The sequence below is a fragment of the Protobothrops mucrosquamatus genome, unplaced genomic scaffold (assembly GCF_001527695.2).
Source record: "Protobothrops mucrosquamatus isolate PMUCROS unplaced genomic scaffold, P.Mucros_1.0 scaffold799, whole genome shotgun sequence".
Classification (NCBI taxonomy): domain Eukaryota; kingdom Metazoa; phylum Chordata; class Lepidosauria; order Squamata; family Viperidae; genus Protobothrops; species Protobothrops mucrosquamatus.
In genome coordinates, this window is record NW_015387065.1 from 143,151 (window position 1) to 166,552 (window position 23,402).

General features: G+C 44.0%; 1 protein-coding gene across 1 annotated transcript in view; it reads right to left on the reverse strand.

The window, feature by feature from the left end:
* Nucleotides 1-273: 273 nt before the first annotated feature.
* FGFR1 (fibroblast growth factor receptor 1) overlaps nt 274-23,402 on the reverse strand; it is a 57,370-nt gene continuing 34,241 nt past the window's right edge. Inside the window, 13 exon segments of the mRNA XM_029284657.1 lie at nt 274-752; nt 1,969-2,074; nt 2,339-2,476; nt 3,865-3,935; nt 4,334-4,456; nt 5,669-5,859; nt 6,041-6,151; nt 6,769-6,890; nt 7,914-8,059; nt 11,418-11,614; nt 14,291-14,435; nt 16,908-17,098; nt 21,727-21,850. Coding sequence (XP_029140490.1) covers nt 576-752; nt 1,969-2,074; nt 2,339-2,476; nt 3,865-3,935; nt 4,334-4,456; nt 5,669-5,859; nt 6,041-6,151; nt 6,769-6,890; nt 7,914-8,059; nt 11,418-11,614; nt 14,291-14,435; nt 16,908-17,098; nt 21,727-21,850 — 1,842 coding nt within the window. The 3' untranslated portion in view covers nt 274-575.

Sequence of the window (23,402 nt, forward strand, 5' to 3'; positions counted from 1 at the left end):
TGAGACAGTAACGGATCCTCAAGTAGCAGGCGCTAAAGATTTTTCAGCTTAAGAGAATCCTGATGCCCACAAGTAGCATCATGCAGAGCAGCTTTGATTTTTGCTTTCTGAGCTCTCAGGAGGTTGCAGAACTTGGATTTACTGTATGTGTGAGAAAAAAATAAAGGACTTTCATCTTCGTGGGAATGTTCTTCACCCCCCCCTCCAGAATCTCCTTCTGAGAAGTAACAACGTGCTTCTGCCTAGGAATAGACATCTGGATCTTCCTTTGTTGTTGTTATTGTTTAAACACCGCTTCCTACCCCAGATCACAAGATTTGTATGAGCAGCTCTTCGGAAGGCTTAAGGCTTGCAACAGATGGCAGTGTGTTGAAGAAGATGATGGTGGTGAGTAGGTCTGGTTACTTGGAATGGACTTTTCGCAGTTCTTTAATGGCTGCCCTCCAGTGGTCCTCCCTCCAGCCCAGCTGGATAGAGTCTGTGCACACACACACACACACACACACACCCATTCATTCACTGACACACAGACTTCACCCTCGTATGCACAGAAGGGTCCCACAGAGGTTGCAGCATCAGCGCCTTTTCAGGCCACCGTTGGCAAGGTGAGGTGGATGCTTGGGAAGACAAGGTTCATCAGGGAGAGGATCATGGGAAAAAACAGAGTCCTCCCCAGAAGAGCAGGTGGAACTGCGAGTGTCTGGGAAACTGGGGGAATACTGGTCCAATGGTAGAGAGAGGTCCAGGTATTCCTAAAGAGAATGAGAGAATTGTGAGGACAACGTCTAGTGCTCTTCTCAAGGTGAAGGAAGGACCTTGGGGACAAGTTCAGATGAAAATAAGAGAAACAGGGAATGAGTCACAAAAGTTGAAGTTTGCTCTGATGGAACTCCCACCTACAATTATATGCATGAGTAGCTATCTTTCTATGACTTCCTAAATGAAATGAAGCGGATGTAATTTCTCTTGAAGGAAGTACAAAAGGGAACAATGGAAGAGGGAATGTGTAGCTCAAGGTTAAACTGTAGGGTCCTTGATGCTCTCTAAGCTTGGTTATCTTGCAGACTTTTCATTATCAACTATCAAACTATACAGTGCTATACATTTCTTTTTTGGTTTGGAATATTTCGCTGTCTTATCCAAACCTGAAGAAGCTACTTGCATAAGCAGCAAAATATTTCAAACAAACAAACAAAAAAAGAGAAAGAAGTCCAGTTACCATGTCTGGATCATCAGTGCTACCATTTATTACCTAGTTTGGTAATGAAACGTCTGCAAGAAAACCGCCAAGCTCAGAAAGCATCAAGAACTTCTACAGTACAAAACTCAACCAGATATCTTCCTGCAGCTGTGAAGACACATTTATGAATTCAGGTGCCGTTATTTACAGACTAAAAACAGTGTCTATGTTCTGTTTTGCTTTGCACCATACAGAGGTTGTATCACCTTCTGCTTATTTAGAAATTCACTGACACGTGTAGTTGGGCTAACAGTGCCTATAACTGTTCATGCAATGATATGTATGAACTGGAATCTCTACTTCTTCAATTAGGAACAGAGAGTCAAGTACTCCCAGTAGTGACCAAAGCTGGAACTGAGCATCCAGGTTTGAATAAGCTACTTAGTCCAGAATAGGACTAATTGCAGACATCAACTGTTTTAGCCCCAGAACCCTTCTGATTTTATCGTCAAAAACCAGTAGATAATTTCCTGATGTATGAGACAAATAAATAAACAAACAGGGTAATTTGTACCCTATAATGATCCTAATTTAATTTTAAAAATAGTGCAACCAGCCTAAAATCTCAGATAATTTGCCCCTAATGCTTATGATTTTCCAGTGCCCACTTTACATCACTGCCCTACCTAATTGTTTTGTCTACCTACTCACCCACCTCCCATAAGAAAGCAGTAAAAAAACCTTCCAGCAATTTAATTAGGGCAAAATGGACGTTGGGCGTGTGTTACCTGGTTTGAGGTCAGGGCCACGATCCTATCTAAGTCTTCAACCAGCTGCTTAAAGGTCGGCCGTTGGGATGGAACGGCGTGCCAGCAATCCCGCATCATCATGTACCTGGGAAGAGAGAACAACTAAGGTGCCTGCATCTAAGCTGTTAAAACCAGAGCGGAATGGGCATCTCACCACGAGCAATGCACCATGGGACAACTCCATGTGGGAGAACTATGCAATAAATGTAATCCGCCACTGTTCCTTCATTATTTCCATTGACATTCCATTGATCGGAAGATGTGGAGAGACCTGGCCCATGGAATCTATCAAGAGTTGGATATGACTGAATGGATAACGTTATCATCACCCACCCAACTGAGCACTCACAATTCATTGGTGCAATTGCTGGGCTTGTCCATTCGATGCCCCTCTTTCAGCAGTTTGAACAGCTCCTCCACTGGCACTCCTGGGTACGGCGAGCCACCCAGGGTGAAGATCTCCCACAAGAGGACACCGAAGGACCACCTGGTTAGGACATAAGATAGATCATGCCTTACGAGCGCAGCAATTACAAGCAGGCTATTACTTAGTGGTAGACAGTCAATGGACTTATGGAGCCTTGGTAGTTTCTGGTTTTGTTTTAAAGTAAACTTGCAGTGGTGTAAAGGAACACACCAAAAGAAGGAGGCCCTCAAACTGGCAACCAGATGGAAGCCAACAGCAGATTTTAGACCCATCCACCCTTTGTGCCAAGTAATACAGACTGGAAATACTGTTCTTGCTTATAGAAATTAGCATTTCATTAAGCTGAGATGGATCACATCTGCTATATTCCACCTTGGGGAATAATCCCCAGCATACTAGCCTTAATTGAAAATGCTAGAAAATTTAAGGGGCCTGTGATCTGCAACCAAATTAATTTGTGTGTGTGTGTGTGTGTGTGGGATGTTAGGAAAGAAGGGAGAATGTAATTCTAATTAAACAGGCAGGACCAGAAGGGGAAACCATAAGTGGACACAGTGGGAGCATGATGGCTGAGTCAACTGAGGCAGGAAAGTGAAGATGGGAGCTGTAGCTTTTATCCCAACACACTACCCAAGCTTCCCGTCTAGAGACAAGAGCCTCTGAGTTGGAGTAGATGGGAAGAGAACAGAAAACTCATCGTTCTTGGCATTTATTTGGCATGCAGGTAATTCTATCTGCCACTTGTGGGACTGCAAGCTTGGAAATTGGTATTCAAGGAGCAAGGATGGTGGTGGTGAAGTTATAAGACACACAGACATTTGCTACTGTTAAGTGCAAGCCATCAGATGCACGCAGGTAGGGTTTAAGCCAACTACTTTATTATATTCTGCCTATTATACAGGAATCTCCCCAGACTGCCAGCCTTCACCTGGGAACAGATAGATATGGCTCTATGGAGCTTAAGGAGGAGGTCAGTTCTGGATCTCTTGTGGCTACGCAAGGGTTTGAGGCTAATTCTGCATTTGAGATCTTTCTGCGGCCTGGCTGGGAGTTTCCCAATAACTATCCAGCTCATGAGAGAGTACTAGGCGCAGAGAATCAACATAGAGGTTCAATTGAAAATCTTTTCTAGTACTGTACTTTAAGGCAAAGGTCCCCAACCTTGTGGTTTGGTGGCCCGGCTTGGTGGGGGGGGCAGAGGGGAACCAACCCTTATGAGCGATGGCCCAGCGCATGCGTGTTCAGTGTGATTGGTGGCCCGGCACATGAGCACACATGCAGCTTGATTTGTACGAGTTGAGTTGTGTGCACGTGTGTGTGTGTGCCGGTCCACCGCTCAAGCAAATTGAGCTGTGTGCACGCACATGTGTGAATGGGCCACGGCCCGATAGTGAGCCACAGCCCAGGGTTTGGGGACCCCTGCTTTAAGGAGTCAGAGAAATACTCACACGTCGCTCTGGTGGGTGTATATTCTATCGAACAAGGCTTCTGGGGCCATCCATTTGACTGGCAGACGACCCTAGAAAGCAGCAAAGAGTCCACTTTAATCCAGAATTACGAGGAAGAGAGAAGTGCCAGGGGAAAAGATCACTAATGCAGAAGATTACGAGACAGAAAGGACAGTTGGGCCACCAGTGATCACCCAGGCTTAAATTCAGCACATAGCCTAACATCGATCCTTTAGTCCAACTTGTCCCACTGATCTGTATCAGAAAACGGACCGCAGTTAGGACTAGTAAGCAACACTCTGCTCATAGGCATCAATATACCCAAAGAGATCTCCTCTAGTTCAAAGCAGTCTTCCTGTCCCTGTTTTCTGCAAATTTCCATATCCTTTCTTACAATTTCCTACTGAGCTTTTTTGCGATGCTTGAACACATGGCATAATCTGAGCCCCCTTCGAGAGATGCCACTCACGTTTGTCGTCTTCTTGTAATAATCTATGTGGTGAATGTCTCGAGCCAGGCCAAAATCAGCAATCTTCATCACAATTTCTTCCGTTACCAGCACATTCCTGGCAGCCAAATCTCGGTGAATACACTAAACAGGAAAACATAACAGACCTCTTATAGTGGAGCAGCTCTGGAAGGCAAAGACAAAGCCTTGGGGCTGAAGATCAGCAAAAACCAGCAAAAACTAAGTGTATCTTCTTTTTTGTTTGCTTCTATCCTGCCTTCATTTTTACAAACAACTCAACATTTCATTAAAAGGCTAAAAATTATGTCAAGACAAAAAAAATAATAATGATATAAACCAAGCAAATTCTGGAACCAGGTCATAAGTAGCTCCAGGGAGGTCTGCTGTAACTTTGAATGATCGTTAAATGATCATCTGTTAAGTGAATGCTATCTGTACATTGTCCCATGACGTATGTATTACGGCAGCTCCCAAATCAGCAGTCATCTCATCAACCATTCTATTACTTTCTTCCTGATCCTTTTAACTCCCAAGTGGGGTTTTGTTAGTCTAGGGCAGGGGTAGGCAACCTTGGCTCTTTTATGACTCCTGGACTTCAAGTCCCAGAATTCCTGAGCCAGCCACGCTGAGAGGAAAGGGAGAGGTTTCCATGCTGAGCCATGCTGGCTCAGGAATTCTGGGAGTTGAAGTCCACGAATCATAAAAGAGCCAAGGCTGCCTACACCTGGTCTAGGGCCACTGGTCTCTCCAACGTTTAGTTTTTAAGGCTCCTCAAAATGTCTCTCCAATTGCACTGCCATTTTGAGGCAGGAAGCACCCCAAAATAGTACTGTTTCAACCATTTTTAATGGATAATAGAGTACACAGTAACAGTACCGATTTTATTTTTGATTTGATTCATCTTGAGTCAGGTTTTACCACTGCAAGTCACCATGAGTGCTACTGTAAGTATAAAAGTGGGTGATGATAATAAGTGGCACCATCATTAAGGAAAATCCAACGTGAAGGGTCCTTGGTGCTCTCTGAGCTTGGTTGTTTTCTTGCAGACGTTTCATTACCCAAACTAGGTCACATCATCAGGGCTAGGACTGAGAAGAAGGACCAGCACTGATGATGTGATGTAGTTTGGGTAATGAAACGTCTGCAAGAAAACATCCAAGTTCAAAGAGCACCAAGGACCCCTCAACTACAAATATTCTCCTTTATTAAAATTTCTCCCAGACATCTTCATCTCTTCTGCTTTGGGTCCCAACTTATTTCACTGGGGCTCTCGATCTCGTAAGCTGCCAATCAGCTGCCCACAGTCTATCGTTCCTTCCTTTTGCAATCGCTCACCTTTTTCGATGCGAGGTATTCCATGCCCCTGGCCACTTGGTACGCACAGGATACCAGATCTTTGAAAGAGAGCTGCTCGTCTGGGACGTGGGTGGGGTTATAGCAATATTCCATGCCAGGAGGCCGACGGGCTTGTAGATATTCCCTTAAGTTCCCCTTGGACGCATACTCTACGATCACATAGAGCGGGCCTGACACAGAGAAAGACAAGAAGCTTCAGGTAGAGACAGTGATACTGTCGCCATCCCAGTTCATGTGATATTTCTGAAACCTCGCTGGCCAATCTGGAGTGACGGCCAGTTGAGGATGCCAAGAAAGAATGAGCAGGAGAGCTATCAGTGAGCGACTGCCTCCCAGCTTAGAAGCACCTACCATCTTGAGTACAGGCTCCAAGGAGATTGATGATGTTCTTGTGTTTTCCAATCATCTTCATCATCTCCATCTCTGAGATCAAGTCAGACAGGTCTTTTTCAGTGGCATCAGCTGGGGAGGAAAAAGATACCGAGTCCTGATTGGATCAAAGATGCACTGAAGGGGAGATTAAGATACTGGAAGCGTCCGGTCGAAATAAGTCTCCTATTAATAGCACTAGTTAGAGACTTATATACTGCTTCATGGTACCTTACGGCCTTCTCTAAGTGGTTTACATAGCCAGCATGGGTCCTCATTTTATCCACCTCGGAAGGATAGAAGGCTGAGTCAACCTTGAGCCAGTCAGGATCGAACTGCTGGCAGTCAGCAGAATTAGCCTGTAATACTGCATTCTCACCACTGCGCCACCATGGCTCTTCATATATGAAATCTGCATTCAGTGAATTTCAAATCATCCTGGGTGTCTATGTGTGTGCGTGCATTCCCGACACAGCCATACACACACAGCTGCACACACATATTAAAGGAGATTTGAAGTACACCTGAAGCTGCAGTCACTGGTTGATGTGAAAGAATGGATACGCCCGTGTACGGGTTAAAATAAGTTCAAACGTTAAAAAAGCCCCCAAAGCCCCCAAACAGAATAAGATGATGGCTCTCATCAAGAGCTTCTTGCAATAAGCAAGACAAGGAGGGTTATTTGGAAATATAACCGTAACCTTACTTACATTTTAGCATTTTGACTGCCACTTTAGTAACTCGGTTTGGCTTGTCTTTATCCAAGCCTATTGCTTCAGCTAGTACAACCTGCCCAAAGCATCCTTCTCCCAGCGGTTTCCCTAGAATCAGCCTAGAATAAAAGCAAAGAAACATGGTTATTTTAGCAGGATGCTGCTAATCTCTGCCGTGAATTAACTGGCGTTCAGCCAAATGGCTTGAAGTGTGGGGGTCTAAATTGCTTTTTTTTTGCTTTCTGTTCAGTGAATCCAGCAAATATCTCACCGTTCCTCTCAGAGACTTTGTAGAACATTCTAGCATCAAAATCCAGGCCTAGTTGTTTAAGGTGAAAGGAATTCTACAAGGGTTATTAATAGTTATTTCCTTCTGGAATACAGGTAGTCCTCGACTTACGACCACAATTGAGTGTTCCAAAATTTTCATTGCTAAGCGAGACAATTGTTAAGCGATTTGGGCCCATTTTACGACCTTTCTCGCCACAGTTCTTAAGTGAATCACTGCAGTTGTTTAGCTCGGAACATGGTTATCGTTGCAGCATCCCCAGGGTCACGTGATCAAAATTCAGACGCTTGGCAACTGACTTGTATTTATGACAGTTGCAGTGTCCCCGGGGTCATGTGATCCCCTTTTGCGACCTTCTGACGAGCAAAGTCAATGGGGGAAGCCAGATTCACTTAACAACCATGTGACTAACTTAACTTAAGTGTGATTCACTTAACAACTGTGGCCAGAAAGGTCGTAAAATGGGGCAAAACTCACTTTAACAAATGTCTCACCTAGTTACAGAAATTTTGGGCTCAATTGTGGCCGTACGTGAAGGACTACCTGTACACTTAAAGAATCTCCCTCGCTTCGTGCTAAAAAAAATTCCTCCAATTGATGGTTCAGCAATGTGATCCTCAAAATTGGCTATGCATTTTTTTTTTTAAAAAAGGATCCTTGTTATGGAAAATAACATAATGTTTCTGGAAATTTTTCTGCCTCTGCCTTTTCAATTTATTACTGCATTTAGAAGGGAGGTGAGTACTCAACTCAATGGGCACCAAGCTTCCCCCACCAGTGACCCAGCTGTTCAAAAACATTAGACATGCCTCTTTGGCTGAGCCCATCCCAAATGGAGAGGAGAATTTGGTACCTGTCCCTGGGTAACTCCCAACGAGGGTCTTCTGGCAGTTCATATTCAGAGACCCCAGTCAGCATTGGAGTCCCGCTGGAGGAGAGCCTTGAGGGACGCACAAGCATCACACCGGAGTTCATGGAGGAGCTGGAATCAGCTGAGACCTGCACCAGAAGAAGGGAGAGCGTGGGGGTTACCTTTGTCAAAGTCTTCTTGAGAATACGCAGGTGGGAGTTTGGTAGGGGAAGAACTGCCTGCCCTCAAAACAATCCTATCGCCGTTTGCTGGAAATAGGTGCCCTTGCTGCTATAAAGATACTTTAAGATCTTGGGACTGGGGAGAAGACTCATGTATCAATGGTTGACCATTGACTTTGTAAGCAGAAGGAGCTACGTTCATTCCCATGAATGGAAAAAACTAGAAAACCTTCTGCTTGGTGATTCTGGAAAGCTACCATCAGCAAGTTTGTACACTACTTATCCTTAGACCAGAGGTCTCCAAACCTGGCAACTTTAAGACTTGTGGAGTTCAACTCTTAAAAATTCCTCAGCCAGCTATGCTACAATGCTACGATAAGCATTGTGTAAACTTGCTGGTGGCTATGCTGGCTGGGGAATTATGGGAATTGAAGTCCACATATCTTGAAGTTGCCAAGTTTGGAGACCTCTGCCTTTAACCAGGGTCCAATTTGGAATAAAATGGCTTCCTAAACTCCAGTCTCTCCAGAACTTGGAGTACATGAGCATTCTATAGCCCTTACCTTCTTTCTTATAGTCACAACATTTAAAATGGATTTAAATATTTTCCTGCCTCTGCATTGGAGTATGCCGGCACATGTGTTGCTCGATAGGGCTGTGAAACCAGTGCTTCATCGTGTGCTATCAGGATAGATGGCCACCACAAAATTGTACATTGGCTCCCGGCCGGCCTGGGCCAGGGCCAAGGCAGCAGGGGCCGTTCCCACACTGTTTCCAGGATGGCTTCACGGGCCACATGAAACCACTTCGCGGGCCCCATCCGGCCCCCGGGCCTTGTGTTTGACATGTCTGCTTTAAACCATCATGCATACTAACTCCTACTTAAGTGCAGGAGGAGCAAGCTAGCTCTGAATCAGAAGAGTCAGAGAACGTCTGGACCAGCCCTTGCAAACTGGGCCTCCCCCAGCCTCAACGAGCAGAACCGCCGAGATAAAAACCGCAAGGATACAAGATCAAAACAGCCACCTCACCCTCCCTACTCTTTGCAAGCCTCCACAGCAAATTAGGGTTGACTGTTTTGTGCCTCCCGTGGGCCACCTTGAATTGAATTATGGCTGGGAGAAGAGACTAGCAAGAGACAAGAACCCCCTTAACATGGCTCTCCTTTGCACGCGTATCTAAGCTCACTCATAATGTCAGACTCTGCTTTCTTCCAAGCACAATTATCACAGAGTCTCCTTGGAGAGGATTTTCGAGAAGAGGTTATAAAAATTCCAGCAACTGAACTATTTCCCATGTACAACCAACATGTCCCCAAGGTACAATAGGGCAGGAACCTTTTTCTAGTTGTTTTTCTAACTGCTTCTCGTGAAGCTTGCAGCTGGCTGTTTACATAAGAATCTTTAGAATTTTATCAGTCTGGGAACCAACTCTTATATCAACTTCACAACCATAAGAGCTCCATCGGAAGCCAGGGGCAAGAATCTTGAATGCATTCATATAAAACTGCCACTAAATGAGGAAAGAAATACAAAGCAAGGGGTCTGCTAATCTGTGGAAAGGGTGGCTCGCAGCGGTCTCAGGCTTTTAAATTCCAGAGGAGGTTAAGTAGCTTTTGCATCCTCACGTTGGCATAAAGCCACCAATTAATTTAAGTGGCTTGGTGTAGTGTACAATAAAGATCCTTAATTAGCCATGCCATGCGGAGGATCTGAATAGCTTTTGCTCAACTCAAGAAAGGGATCCTGATGCAGAATTCCCCGATGCAGGCTGGGAAGCTGGCAAGCCATCAAAATCACCTATTGTTGCAGCTGAAGACGAGATATTTGTACCCAGGCAAAATTTGCAAGGTGACAATTGTTCCACGGGGGGGGGGGGGAGACTGCCTTTTTCAAATGAGTTTTGGCTTAACGGATGCCTTAACATTATTGTCTTCGAAGAGTTTATTTTAGGGTTGATCGCTTTATCGCTTTGTCATTTCTACGAACGGGTTGTGTTTGTGTTGATTCCTGGCATGCTGTGCCGAGCCCCTCGGGTATCAAAAAGTAAGATGAAATACCCTGCAAACTCCAGGAATAATAAACCTGGATGTTTAAAAGGGAGAGCCTTGTGCAGTAGCTCTCGTCACAGGACACCCATCTTGATGGCTTCCAATACTTTCGCGTTATATGGACAGTCGTGATCGCTGGCAGTTTTGTACCTCTGAGATTTTTTTAACTTCCTTCTCAAGCGAGGCCCGCACTCTCATTAATGAGACTTCAGCATTCCTGCAATATTTCAGGTGGTTTTTAAAACAAAACTGTCTAAATTGGGGGGGAGAAGGGAGAATTTGGGGAATCGGCAGCTGCTCTCATACCCATATAGATGCTACATCTTTTAATCTCTGCCCAGATCTTTGAGTTTCTTCTTTTCAAAGAATAAAAACACATGCTAAAAACAAGGCTGGGAACAACTCTTTAGAATTACACGTCGTCCTTAACTTACAACCATCCATTTAACGACCATTCAAAGTTACAACAGCCCTGAAAAAAAATGACCTAGGACTGGTTTTCACACTTATGACCATTGCAGCATCCCCATGGCCACGTGATCATGTTTTCAGAGAGTTATCCAGCTGATGGATGGACAAAGTCCCAAGGCCCTTGAACCTAAATTTCTTTCAGTTTTTTGCTGGGTTGGTAGGACTAAAAAGATAAGGGAAGCCTACAGAGCAAGCTTTCTAATAATTTTTACAACCCAGGGCAAGCTACTATGGGTCATGTATCCTACAAGGACGGGAGATTAAGAAAGGAGCAGGCAGCAATATTCTGAGCTACTGCCCCACTGCCTCTCCCATACTAATGAATGGGGGCATTTTTATCCACAGCCCCTTGCCAGATGGAGCTCATTTTCAACTCCATGTTTGCTTCTTCCTCCACACCGCATTTCTTCCTGTTCTATTCAGATTTTGGAGAGTTATCTTGCTAGTGCAGGGATCCCCAACCCCTGGTCCACGGACCAGTACCGGGCCGCAGCATGCCAGCAACCGGTCTGCACAAACAAGCAAAGCCCCATCCACGAGAATGCAGGCAGCACACAAAATCATGCACCCTCCGGTCCGCAGAAAAACCTCTCTCCACGGAACCGGTCCCTGGTGCCCCAAAAGGTTGGGGACCTCTGTGCTAATGGACAAAAGTATTGAAACCCCTCCTAACATCTTCTTGACATTCTGTTGAGTTGGAAAGAACGACAGGTGCCTCTGGTTGAGGTGCAGCCTGCTTTGCTACAGTCTCAGAGGGGGGGGGATTATAGGTTGCAATCAAACCCCCTATCTACTTTCTGTTACCTGTCTGCGCAAGGGGATGCTCTTGGCCAGTTTATGGACGGCCAACTGGCTGTTGAAATCGCTCTTCTTGGTGGTACTCTTCATCTTGTAAATGAGGACAGTCACGATCATGCAGGAGATGAGGAAGCCCCCCGTGCAGTAAATGATTATCTCCAAGTACAAAGGGGAAGCCATCATAGCTGGTTTGTCTTCTATAGCTGAATCAGCATAAAGAAAGCATTAGCACAAAAAGATCCTCAATCAAGAACCACGTTGGTCCTGGCATGACACGTTTGTGAGTCTTGACCAACCACGGCTATGGTTTGGTATAATACTTCAATCAGGGCACTAGTGCTTGGTCAAGAAACTATAATTTAAAAAAAAAAACTGGCTTAGTACAGAGTCTGTACCACTGAACATGAAGCTGGGATGTTTCTGTAGGCCTCTGCATGACCTTGAAAGGTGATACCAAAGACTTTGCACCTCTCAACCCAACCAGCATCACCAATTCAGTTTCCAGAATGGACTCTTGTAGGATATGCTGGAATCCCTTCCTTTAGACCAGTAGCTTCACATGTGGCTACTGAGTCTAAAGAAAGTCCATTGATTTTGTTTGATGTTACTGCAGTGGCTGTTTCAAAGGAGGCTTCCTATGACCTTGGGCAGTGCAACAGGATGCTATCTTTCATGCTCTTCCCTCCCAACTGTCCATTAATAAGAAATGCCTGAAAAAATAGGTTTCCAGCTCATTCATTTTGTCCTCGTTGGTAAAAGTTTGCTGACTGGAAGACCACATCGTGCTGTCAAATCAGGCTTTCCAGAATGATACAAGACCAGGTTTGCACAACGGATACGTCAAGGAGATCAAACGGTGCCACTTTATCTCTTGCACCAAACTGGAAAAGGTTTCGCTCTGAAATATTCTCAGCTGAGATGGCAATGCTACCTTACCTGGCTTTTTTTCTAGCTAGTGCCACTGCAGCAACAGCTTAAAACGTGAATATACATTATATAGCTATAGTACCAGCAAGGAAAAAACTGCCGGTATTATAACAATATTCTGAATGTATTATGCAGAGATACTTTAAAAGGGGGATGAAGCAAGAAATCAAAGTTTCCCCCCTCCCCACTCCATCTTTCCTTTCCCAAAATAACAGTAATAAACCGAGAATGGCAGTGGGGATGGGAGGAGGGGAGAGGAGATGGGATCAAAGAGAATTAACAGCCCTGTTATCATCTTTCTCATTAAAGATGGCAGGGCTCTAAATGGGTGGAGATGGGACAAGGAGAGGAATAGTAAGCCCTCATAGCAGAACAGACTTGGAAAGGGGCATGAATACAATCTACAGCAATAGTTCATGCCTTTCTCCCCAGTCAGTTACCAGGTTCTTGCCGGCCACCTACTGATGGCTGGAAAAAGAAGCCATCATCAGGTCAGCAGGCCTGTCCACCAAGAGAAACTCATGCAGAACCTTCTAGCCCACAGAGAATGCAAGACTCCAATCTACCAAGGCAAGATTCCATTCTCATTCAAGGCCATGTAGGAATATGTCTTAATTTGGGTCTTGGGGTACTCAGTCTGGGTAATCCGCTCTTGGGGGAGGGAACTAGGAACCACAGTGGTCCCATCTTCTCCTACGTCTCTTGCATGGAGGTAAACCAGGCAAGGGAAAAAATGGATCTCCGGTTCCTCCAAGCTGAATGGGACAATTCGCCACAGCCAGCCCCCTCCCCCCGAGGCCATCTTGCAATGGAAAACTTGTCGCGGACAACTCGCCATGGACAATTCTATGTGGGATGACTCAATGCGATAAATGCCATCCGCCAATTGTACATGGCAGGTTGTCCATGGCCGTGGGAAGACGGCCACAGCAATGTGTGATGGACACCCTCCAAGTTTCATACATATCTTGTTTGTATCCTTTGGACAGAGTTTGTTCACGTGGATGTATGTATGCAACAATGAGTAATTATTGCAGGAGTATGTTGACTTCTAAGTTGATGTCTTTGTATAGGTGGACCACCCCTGGAGAAAAGGGCAGCCACTGCCTCCTTTAGTTTACAACCGACATTTTATTGTGATGAAAGTGGGCAGAGCTCGATACTCACAAGAATGAGAAAGACCGCGTGCCATGTGTTCTTACTTGCGCACACAGGGGAACATAGACAGGCACTGCAGCCCTGATAAAGAGCCTTATACAACGACTCCTTTGTAGGGACTGTGGCTCATTTGCTTTCTTTTTAAAAAGCAATACAGTTTGGGTGAAGATGCATTGGAGCATTGACAGACGTGTCTCCAATTTGGGAAAAGTTGGGAAATCAAAGGATGCCAAGTGTTGCCCCGACTTCTGTCCTGGGTTTCATTTGGCTGGCCTCCTACCATTTCAGAGTCCATGTCATAAATTCTCCTGGAGTTGAATCTTTGGGGCCCTGTGTGCCAACTCTTGTCTTTTCTCTGCCAAAGACAAAGTGAAGCACAGAAAGGGTGACAGCCTTGCTTGAAAGAATGAAACTGGCCTGTGACAAACCTGGATCTAGCCTCTAGTTGAACTCAAATTAGAAATGAACAAGACCTTGGTGGCCTGCAAGAGCCACGATGGGGCTGTGATCGTCCCAATTTGGCGGATGAGAAAATAGGACCAAATGAGAGGTGATGGCTTACCTGCAGGATGATAGGGACTTTCTCTCCTAAACAGGGGCTGCCAGATACATCTTGGTTAACCAACATACAATCCCATCCCTAAGAGGAAGCCAATTGGTGGGGGCCCTCTACCACTCCTCCTCCTTCCCTACCTCCAAGGAGCCCGGCTCTTGCAAACCATTGGTCAGCTACTTCCCAAAGCTAGTCAAAGAGACAGCGAGGAGACAGAGAAAGGAACAGAACCGGTATATACCTTCTAGAACCGTCAACCATGCAGAGTGATGCGAGATCCCAATAGAATTACCCGCCAAACAAGTATATTGCCCTGCATCCTCAAAGGAGACATTCCTTAAGTGAAGGACTTCCATTTCTTTGTCAGTTGTGTTAACACCAGCTGTCTAGAGAGGGGAAAAAAATGGAAGCAAAACAAAACAAAAAGGAAAAAAAAGGGGGGGAAATAGGACGAGCAAATGTAAGACAAGCTGAAGGAAGAGGAAGGAGATAACATGCCTCTCAAGACTCCTGAAGGACACAGAGACACCACTGTAGCCTAATGACAGACAGCCTTAGGGCAACCACCAATCCAGGCTGGCTTAAAGCGGGCAGTGTTAAAAACAAACAATAAAAACAACCCTTCACCATATTGAATTTCCCTGCCCATCGACATGCTGGGGGATGGGCCACATGGAAAAATGGACCTTGGGAAGGCAAAGACCAGCTTAGTTTCACGGCATGGGACAAGCCAAGGGGTGGATGGAAATGGAAGAGGCAGACAAGAGAGAAAGATTGGGGGACAGAGCTGACAGACTCTTACAAGACAAGAGGGAGCAGGTTGTTTCCAATAGGAAAACACCCAAGAGAAGCCGCCATTTTGTTTTGTCTGGAAAAAGTCAAGACAACTGCAGAATTCAAAATCAGACTTACTAAAAAGGAAGGCTTACGTCACTGACAACCAGGTTGAAAGCAACGGGGCAAACAGTGTAACACCCCCACACAGGTGCATTTCTTTTTAAGGAGGTTTTGATTTTGCTGTCTCAAAAGGAGATCTAGGCTGAGACAGCAATAACTGAAATATTTAATCATTTGGAAAGAAATGAGATTGTTATCAGCATTCTTCAGATCAGCTTATAACAGAGCCCCGATGGGAGAAAAAATAATAATAATAGCCCCACAATTTGGTGTTCAAGCAGAAAAAGTTTAGGAATAGTTTTTCACTTCTAGTTTAATTCGTAAAGGATTAGGAAAAGGATGAACGAAACAACACAATGTTAGGAAGAGGGAGAGAAGAAGAGCGTGAAACATAGCTGATCGGCCATTCCGAGGATTTTTCCATGGCTTATGGCACCAGAAACAGAGGAGAAACAGGAGAGCCACAAAAGTTTGGTTTTTCCACCACTAAGAATTGCCCAAAGTGGCATTCTTCCCGTTTACCTTCAGCCATGGGTCTGGTGACGGTCAGCCACGCAGACTGGTTAGCCTCACCAATATAATTGGAAACCTTACAAACATACTCCCCGCTTTCAGCCTCTGTCACATTATAGAGGGTCAGCACTTCCGCATCAGAGCTATTAATTCCCGAGTGCTAGAACAAGACCAACAACACAGGAGTCACTGGGAAGCCAAGGGATGGGCTTTGCAGCTGTGAGATAACACCAACAACCATACCTCCCCCTTGCCTCAACCCAAAACAAGGGATGGGACACTCCCAGTTTCCTGGCATCTCTCATTTTGAGGAAGCTCTAGGGCAGGGGTGTCCAATTTTGGCACTTTTAAGATGCATGGACTTCAACTCCCACAATTTCCCCCGCCAATTGGGGAATTTTGGGAGTTGAGGTGAAGTTCACGCATCTTAACATGGCCAACGTTGGGAAAGGGACACACACTATATCATACCCCTGTCTTGTTTAAGATATACCTTGTACCAGACATCAGTAATAACAAGAGGCTCATGGACAGCAGTATTATTCCTAGACATATCCTTGGTGTGTCTAGGAACAACGCTTTAAAAGGGACTCTGTCCCTTTTAAAATTTTCTCAATGTTTACTTTTCAAAAGATTTCAGTAGGAAGGTGACATCATGCATTCCACAGCACTGGGCCCAGATCCTCTTCATTTACCGAATGTCTTTGAGCCCCTCCAGGGATGTCGAGAACATTTCGGGGGACCAGTATGCCTTTTGGTAAATAAATGGTGTTTGCCTGTGATACTCAGTGGCACAGCCATTTTATTTATTTATTTATTGAATTTGTATGCCGCTTCGCCAATGGTGAAGCCCTCAGTGGCAGCCATTTTGTGAATGCATCCACCATATGCTTCCAAAAGTCCACCCACGACCTTAGCTTACAGGTTGTCTCCCTAACATATGCTAAAGGAGCAAGGGTATTAATTTTAAACTGGGCTATGTGGCCCAGTTCAGCTCCACAGATGCAGTCTTACCAGAAGACACTGGGAAACATCATGAATTTTTTCTTGGCATACAAGGATATTTAAAAGCAATCTTTAACATTCAATAAGGAGAGCCTTAAATAAAAGAAGTCCCTGGCCATTTCAGAGTCTTCAGCAATGTCTACTCAATGACTGCATTTGATTCTATTTATGGTAATAGACATGAACCATGGTATCTGAGCTTCATTCAATCTGAGATCTCCTTCAGAACCTGCTTCCCTTTTGTAGATTTATCTAGAACTGCCAAGTTCCAAACTTAAGTCGAGTTGGCATCGTCTGTCTGATTGACCGGACCCATATTATTTCTTCAATCTAAGCTACATGGCCATGTTCCTGAGATGCATCATAAGCTTCCCCTCCTAAACTTTAAGAAATAAGCCCCAAATTAACTAAAATGTCACATCACCCAAGCTGAAAGACCTTACCTTCAAGACCTGAACAAAAGGCAAGTTATTTGGTCCAATCTTGCTTCCATTGACTTCAATGTGCTTCAGCCATTGGATGTGGGGCTGAGGGTCGCTATAGACCTTGCAGACAAACTCCACATTGCTACCTAGTGAGACGGTCTTGTTAGCTGGGAGTCCAGCTTGTAAAATAGGCCGGTGAGGAGATCGCTCTAGAAAAGAAATAGGAGAATAGAGTTTCCAGCAGGCTGATAAATGAAACAGAGGAAAAAATGGAGAGAGAGTCCATAACGCTCTGCCAATTTATTTTGAAGCGGCCTGTCAGTCAGGAGAGTTCACTCCAGAAAGAAAGAAAAAGAAATATTACAAACAAAAACTAGAAGCTTAGCAAACAAAAAAAGTAGATTACAATAAATGTTACGACTTGAAAGAAACTTAAGCGAGCAATCACGTGTACCTAGACCAAACAAAATATAAAATCTGTTATCAGTTAAATGTCCGAAGGATATAATTCCATTCAGGATACAAAATCTCCATGTCTGGTTAATTTGTGAATTTGATTTTTCACGATCGTGGCCTGTTATAAAGACATGCATTTAGGGATATAGTTTTTAAAATAGATATTCTCCTTTGCAAGCAAGTTCTCAGTGTTTTGGAAGGACTCTTCCACCACATACTAATTTTTGCGTGGATTTTGCTTTATTTTACACTTTCCAAAAGCGGTGCATTATAAAATTCTGGAAAAAATGCAATAAATAACAGTAGAGGGCTCCTTGGTGTCAGCCTGGCAAGTTAGTTATTTATCTTTTCCTGAATTCCATAAAAAGGAAGCCCTATTAAGATGGTCCACTGCCTGCTCACTACTGCTAAAAGAAAAAGGAAAACGGTACAAACTACACAGCCAAGTTCCACATCTCTCTGCATTTTGAATACTCCTTTCTCTGCGCTGTACTGGGATGCTAGAAAACCAGTTTGAAGAAAGGGATTTCTGCCGCACAACTAATGACTGAAGAAAACTAGAGATTTGGAGATGTTTTGAGATACCAGAGGTGGCTCTGGATATCAACTCAACTGAGGCAATCGGAACTCGTTTATTAACAACACCCACACCAGTATCCCCCCAGTTCCAAGGGGGAAAAAAACCCAATCCTCACCTCTTTGACATCCTCCTCACATCAACAATGATTCTCTTCTAACATGACTCTCAGAGAATTCTTTTTTTAGCAAGATTTGTTGAGATGCCATGGATGGAGTTACAAAATCCCAACCAGAAAACTCCTTTCCATGTCATACCAATGTGCACCAAAGTTCATTAGGCTGGGAGCTTCTCTCTGTCTCTCTCTCTCTCTCCCTCCTTCTGTTTTCTTTTCTTTTCTTTCTTTCTTTCTTTCTTTCTTTCTTTCTTTCTTTCTTTCTTTCTTTCTTTCTTTCCTTCTTTCCTTCCTTCCTTCCTTCCTCTCTGTCTCTCTGTCTTTGTCTCTGTCTCTCTCTCTCTTCTTTCTCTTTCTTTCTTTCTTTCTTTCTTTCTTTCTTTCCTTCCTTTCTTCCTTTCTTTCTTTCCTTTCTTTCTCTGGCTTTCTGAGAACTTGAGAGCTGGGATTCTTTCCATTGATAAAGGGCCTTGCAGGTGGTTCTTTACATGACCTTCTCATGAATCTTTATGAGAGAACCACGCTGTAGCCTTTTATGATGTTAAAGGTAAAAATCCTCTTCAACAGCCTTGCTTTTTTGGCAATTCTATGGAAGCATCAATATTTTCTTGGCAATACAGAGCAGCGGTTGCCCTTGCCCTTTCCCATTTTTAAAAAAAAATCTTTTCAGTCTATTTTACAGCCCTAATATTCTTTCATTGCCTCCCATTCAAATGCTAACTAGGATGAATCCTACCATTTTAGCTCAGAAAAGGTCAGCTAGGTAGGGCTACCTGCTGAGACTTTACAATACCTAGGCCTTAAATAAGCTTTATACTCCCCTTTGTGCACGTTGGACTGCAGGGGCAAATTTTGATTATGCAGCGTTGGGGGAGAGGGAGATTCCCGAAGCTGCAAATTTTGATGGCAGAGAAGGTCACACGTGGGTCACTTCTATGCTTTAGGAGAAGCGCGTTTTTGAATCGCCTGGCCAGAAAAAGCTCTAAAGCAGTTGATTGAACCCCGCAGCTAGTCAGATGCGGATCAGGAGTGGAGTGGGCAACTTCTTAGAAACAAAAGAGCATTACGACAGCTGGCACAGAAACTAAAGTTGTCTGCCTTCTTCACATCTTCGCTTCTGATGTAACAAAGCAGGGATTAGGAAAAAAAAAATGTTTTCCCCTTAATTACAAGAAGCCGGAGCCAAAATTATGATTATTATTTTTCATTATAGCCTGTCACTTATTAAAAATATGAAGGGAATATGTCCTTGTTGCTGCTTGTTAATAGTTCTCAGTGAATGTCCCCACCTCTGTATTCTACAGTCAAACTCCACTTTGAGAAGGAAGTATCACAGGACCAGTCCTTTAACTGCCAAAAGCTGTGATTACCTTGGATTAAAAGGCAAACTTTTGCAAAACTTCACATGACTGTCCTCATCCATAAGGAATAAATGGGCCATGTTTTCAATCTCTATGCCCATCTGGGTTGCTATCAGCTTCATTAGAGAGATCAAGCTGGGGTCTCTTAGCTCTTGTATGAAAGCCAGTATGAAGTCTTCGTGCTAGCAGTTGCTTCCTAAGACACCCCATGAAATAATACTTAATTAATCTATTTCCCAAAAGCAAGAACAAATTAATCCCAACATCTCAGAGTTCATTGCCTATGGAAAATGCCACATAATATGAAGCATTTTATTTAAAACAACAACAAAAAACCCTATTGGGAAAAATGAACAGGTTAGATCAGAAGTTCCAACAAATATTTAGTTTCTATTTGTGGATTTATAGTAATAAAAAAACATGACTAGGTAAATCATCAGGTGTCTGGTCCAAGTAATAGTAATAGTAATAAAGTTGGAAGGGACCTTGGAGGTCATCGAGCCCAACCCCCTGCTCAGGCAGGAAACCCTACACCATTTCGGACAAATGTGGTGAAGTGAAGATTGTTTTTGATTTTCTTCTCTGAAGCTATCTATTCTATATTCACTTCTCACTCCCTTTTTCTCCCCCACTATGGATTTCAGTGAACACAACTGAACCTGAGTGGAACTGGAGTTGGGCTTCAAGGGGGCAGGGACGGTAGCAAAGATGGCTACCTCTTCATTGGAAGTCAAAGGTCAAACAAATCTAACAAGGCCCTAGCTGATTAACAAAGAAGCAGACACCATAGTGAGTGAGCATTAACCAGCTCCTTTGTTCCCCCTTGCAAACTATTTCCTTCAGTTTGCTCAGTGTAATCAAATTAAATTGCATTCTTAATGCTTCATTTAGTGGCATTTAGAGCAACTCCACAAAGGACTGAGATCACCAAGCCTAGGTTGGGAATCAAGGCTAATAAGGAAATTAATTGGGGAGGCTGATGGGAAAAAGTTCTTGTATAGCCTGCGAAATTACCATAAATGTGACACGCAAGAAGAGACAAAGCCTTGTGTTTGAGGGGTGGAGACAGTCTTCTGAGTCCACCCAGTGGAGAAGCTAGTATGGGTGAAAATTGGAAAAGTGAATTCTTTGGAACGGCCTGTCTTTGGACACAGAGGCAATCACAAGCAAAAGGCAGCATTCGTTTTGTCTGTCTCCTCCAAAAACACTTGGATGTTTATGGAGAAATTCTGCCTGTACCTTCTAAGGCAGGGGTGTCCACCCTTGGCCACTTTAAGACTCGTGGACTTCAACTCCCAGAATCCCCCAGCCAGCATGGACACTCCTGATCTAAGGAGTTTCTGAAGACCAAAGAAAACAAGCAATACACCGTAGAACAACAAGAAGAGCTGGTGGGTGGAGTTCAGTGTATCCATAGCTTAGAATTGTTCCATTCCCACAAATGGTCTGAGGGATTAATGCCAGGCGCAAAGCATCAGGACCATACATGAAGTTGCAGTTCAGAAGATTTACTGCACAAGGCTATACACATTCTAGTCAACTAAAATTCAGTGCTACATTGGCACCAGACAAGGGTAAATGGAATTCAAGGGCTTGGAGCTGTTTGTGAGAACGTAATGACTCTAAGCTAATGGTGCGCTTAACTCCAGACCCCAGTTCTGCCCGTTCTTCTCCTAGCTAAACCACTCTGTTACAAGGAGTTAAGAATCAACTTGAATTATATCCCAGTGGTGAATAAAAACCATCAAAAGAAGACGATACAGAGAGAGCTATTGGAAAAGAACTTTCCAGGCCTCGTCCTGCTTTTCAATTCTTTTTCATTCAAAGCAGGAAATAGGCTGGCTGCATCACCAAGGCAAAGATCTCGTTGTCCGGGAGCTCTGAAGCTTCCCATGTTTCTTACATCAGCATTGTTCTTTTCATATACAAATACAAACACGCACAGATTCCTACACCAGAAGATTACTGGTGCCAAAAAGATATTGGTCCCAGAACTGATCATCATATCATTTCACAGACATTCTGCAGCCAAACTAAAACACTGTCAGTTATGAGCAGTCCAATCGTGGATGGAGCTGTCCATGGTTTACATAGGAAATCAAATTTACCCAAAAGATTAGCTGTATCTTGTCAGCCAGAGATAAAGTCCTGGTTTGCCCTTAGCTTGCTTAGCATGATGCACTGAACAAACCACAAACCAAGGCATCTGTTACTGGTCAGTCAAGTCTACTTACAAGATGAGCCAGATATCACAAATTAGCCTACACTGCTTTGCGCAAATTGCCTTAGTGATTTCCCCCCTCCCTTCTCAAGGTTCCCATTTCTTACCAACAACATCAAGCTGGTAGGTGTGATTGATGACTCCGTATTTATTCTCCACAATGCAAGTGTAGTTGCCTTTATCCGATGGGACCACAGAGTCCATGATGATGCTCCAAGTTGCATGACGAACCTGTAGAAAGAGGATGTAGTGACTCAGTGAGACTACCTGTTGACTAAGGGTTGGGACTCAAGCACAAAAGGAGATGGTGGACGTTACTGCACTTTTGTCTTTTCTTATTAGAGCAGGGGTCTTCAAACCTGGCCCTTTTATGACTTGTGGACTTCAACTCCCAGAATTCCTCAGCCAGGCATGCTGGCTGAGGAATTCTGGGAGTTGAAGTCCATAAGTCATAAAAGGGCCAAGTTTGAAGACCCCTGTCTTAGAGCAAGACCAAAGGTCTCTCCAGATCCTTTATTGCTTGGGTTTTGGCTGCATGTAACATCATCAAGTTGAGGTTATGTTTCCCCCTTGGAGCCTACAGACTCATAATTGCTGTCAGCTGCAGGGTTGACCACAGAACTATCTACATCTGGAAACAGATATTCTTGAAGAGTGGGATGAGGTTGCTTTGCCAGCACAGGAACCAGACCTGAAAATACCTCCAGTTGCTTTCCTCCCATGAAGGAAGGTTAGTTAGCCCCAAGTTTAACCAACAAACCGCATAGTCTTTTATTTGCAGAATCTCCAAATCTGGAATCTGAATGTGTGGACCACCTGTTCTTTCACCGTGACTGTGTATCAGTCCACCATATTCCACCTTGCAGGTTGCAAAACCCCTCACCATGCAACTTAGAAAACTCAGCACAGACAATACCTCAAGCTAAATAACATGCACAGGACCGTAAGTTACAACCTACGTAAAAAGAAGGAGCTAAAATGTAACCTCGTGAAAACATGCAATTTTATTAAAAATCAAGGAGATTTTTTTTTTTTTAAAAAAAATGCCTTGGAAAAGTTAAAGCAAAAATCCAAAAGGTCAGAACTTGAGCTTTGCAGTTGGTTGAGAGTCTGCAGACCATAGCCAGTGATGCTTAGAAAAATACACAGAAATACAGAGAAAATACTACAGCAGGCAGATTCTTGCTGTTTTATTGCAAATGGAAGGACTTCCATACTGGGGATTTATCTTAATTTTTGTCATTCACATTTCATTTTGTCCCTCCTTTAGTATTCTTTCTTGAATGGTTGTATTTCACCATTTCTTTGATATATAGGCTCCTGAACTTGGAGTTAATGCTGAATCTGGTCAACAAGTATGCCTTTTTGTACAAGTGCTAAGATACAAAACATTGACCCTGTTTTTTTAAAAAAATGGAAAAAACAACCCCATTCACACCATAGGTTTTCACCGAAATTGCACAAATTCACAATTCTGTGCGTCTCTCAAAGAGAGAAGCTGGATGACATCCTTCAGTCTCTGTTTCTCTCTCTCTCTGTGTCTCTCTCTCTCTCTTGCAGTCTCTCTCTTGCAGTCTCTCTCTCTCTCTCTCTCTCTGTCCCTCTCTGTCTCTCTTGCTCTCTCTCTCTCTCGCTGTCTCTGTCTCTCTCTCTCTCTCTGTGTCTCTCTCTCTCTCTGTCTCTCTCTCTCTCTGAGTCTCTCTGTCTCTCTCTCTCTCTGAGTGTCTCTCTGGCTGTCTCTCTCTCGCTGTCTCTGTCTCTCTCTCTCTCTCTCTCTCTCTCT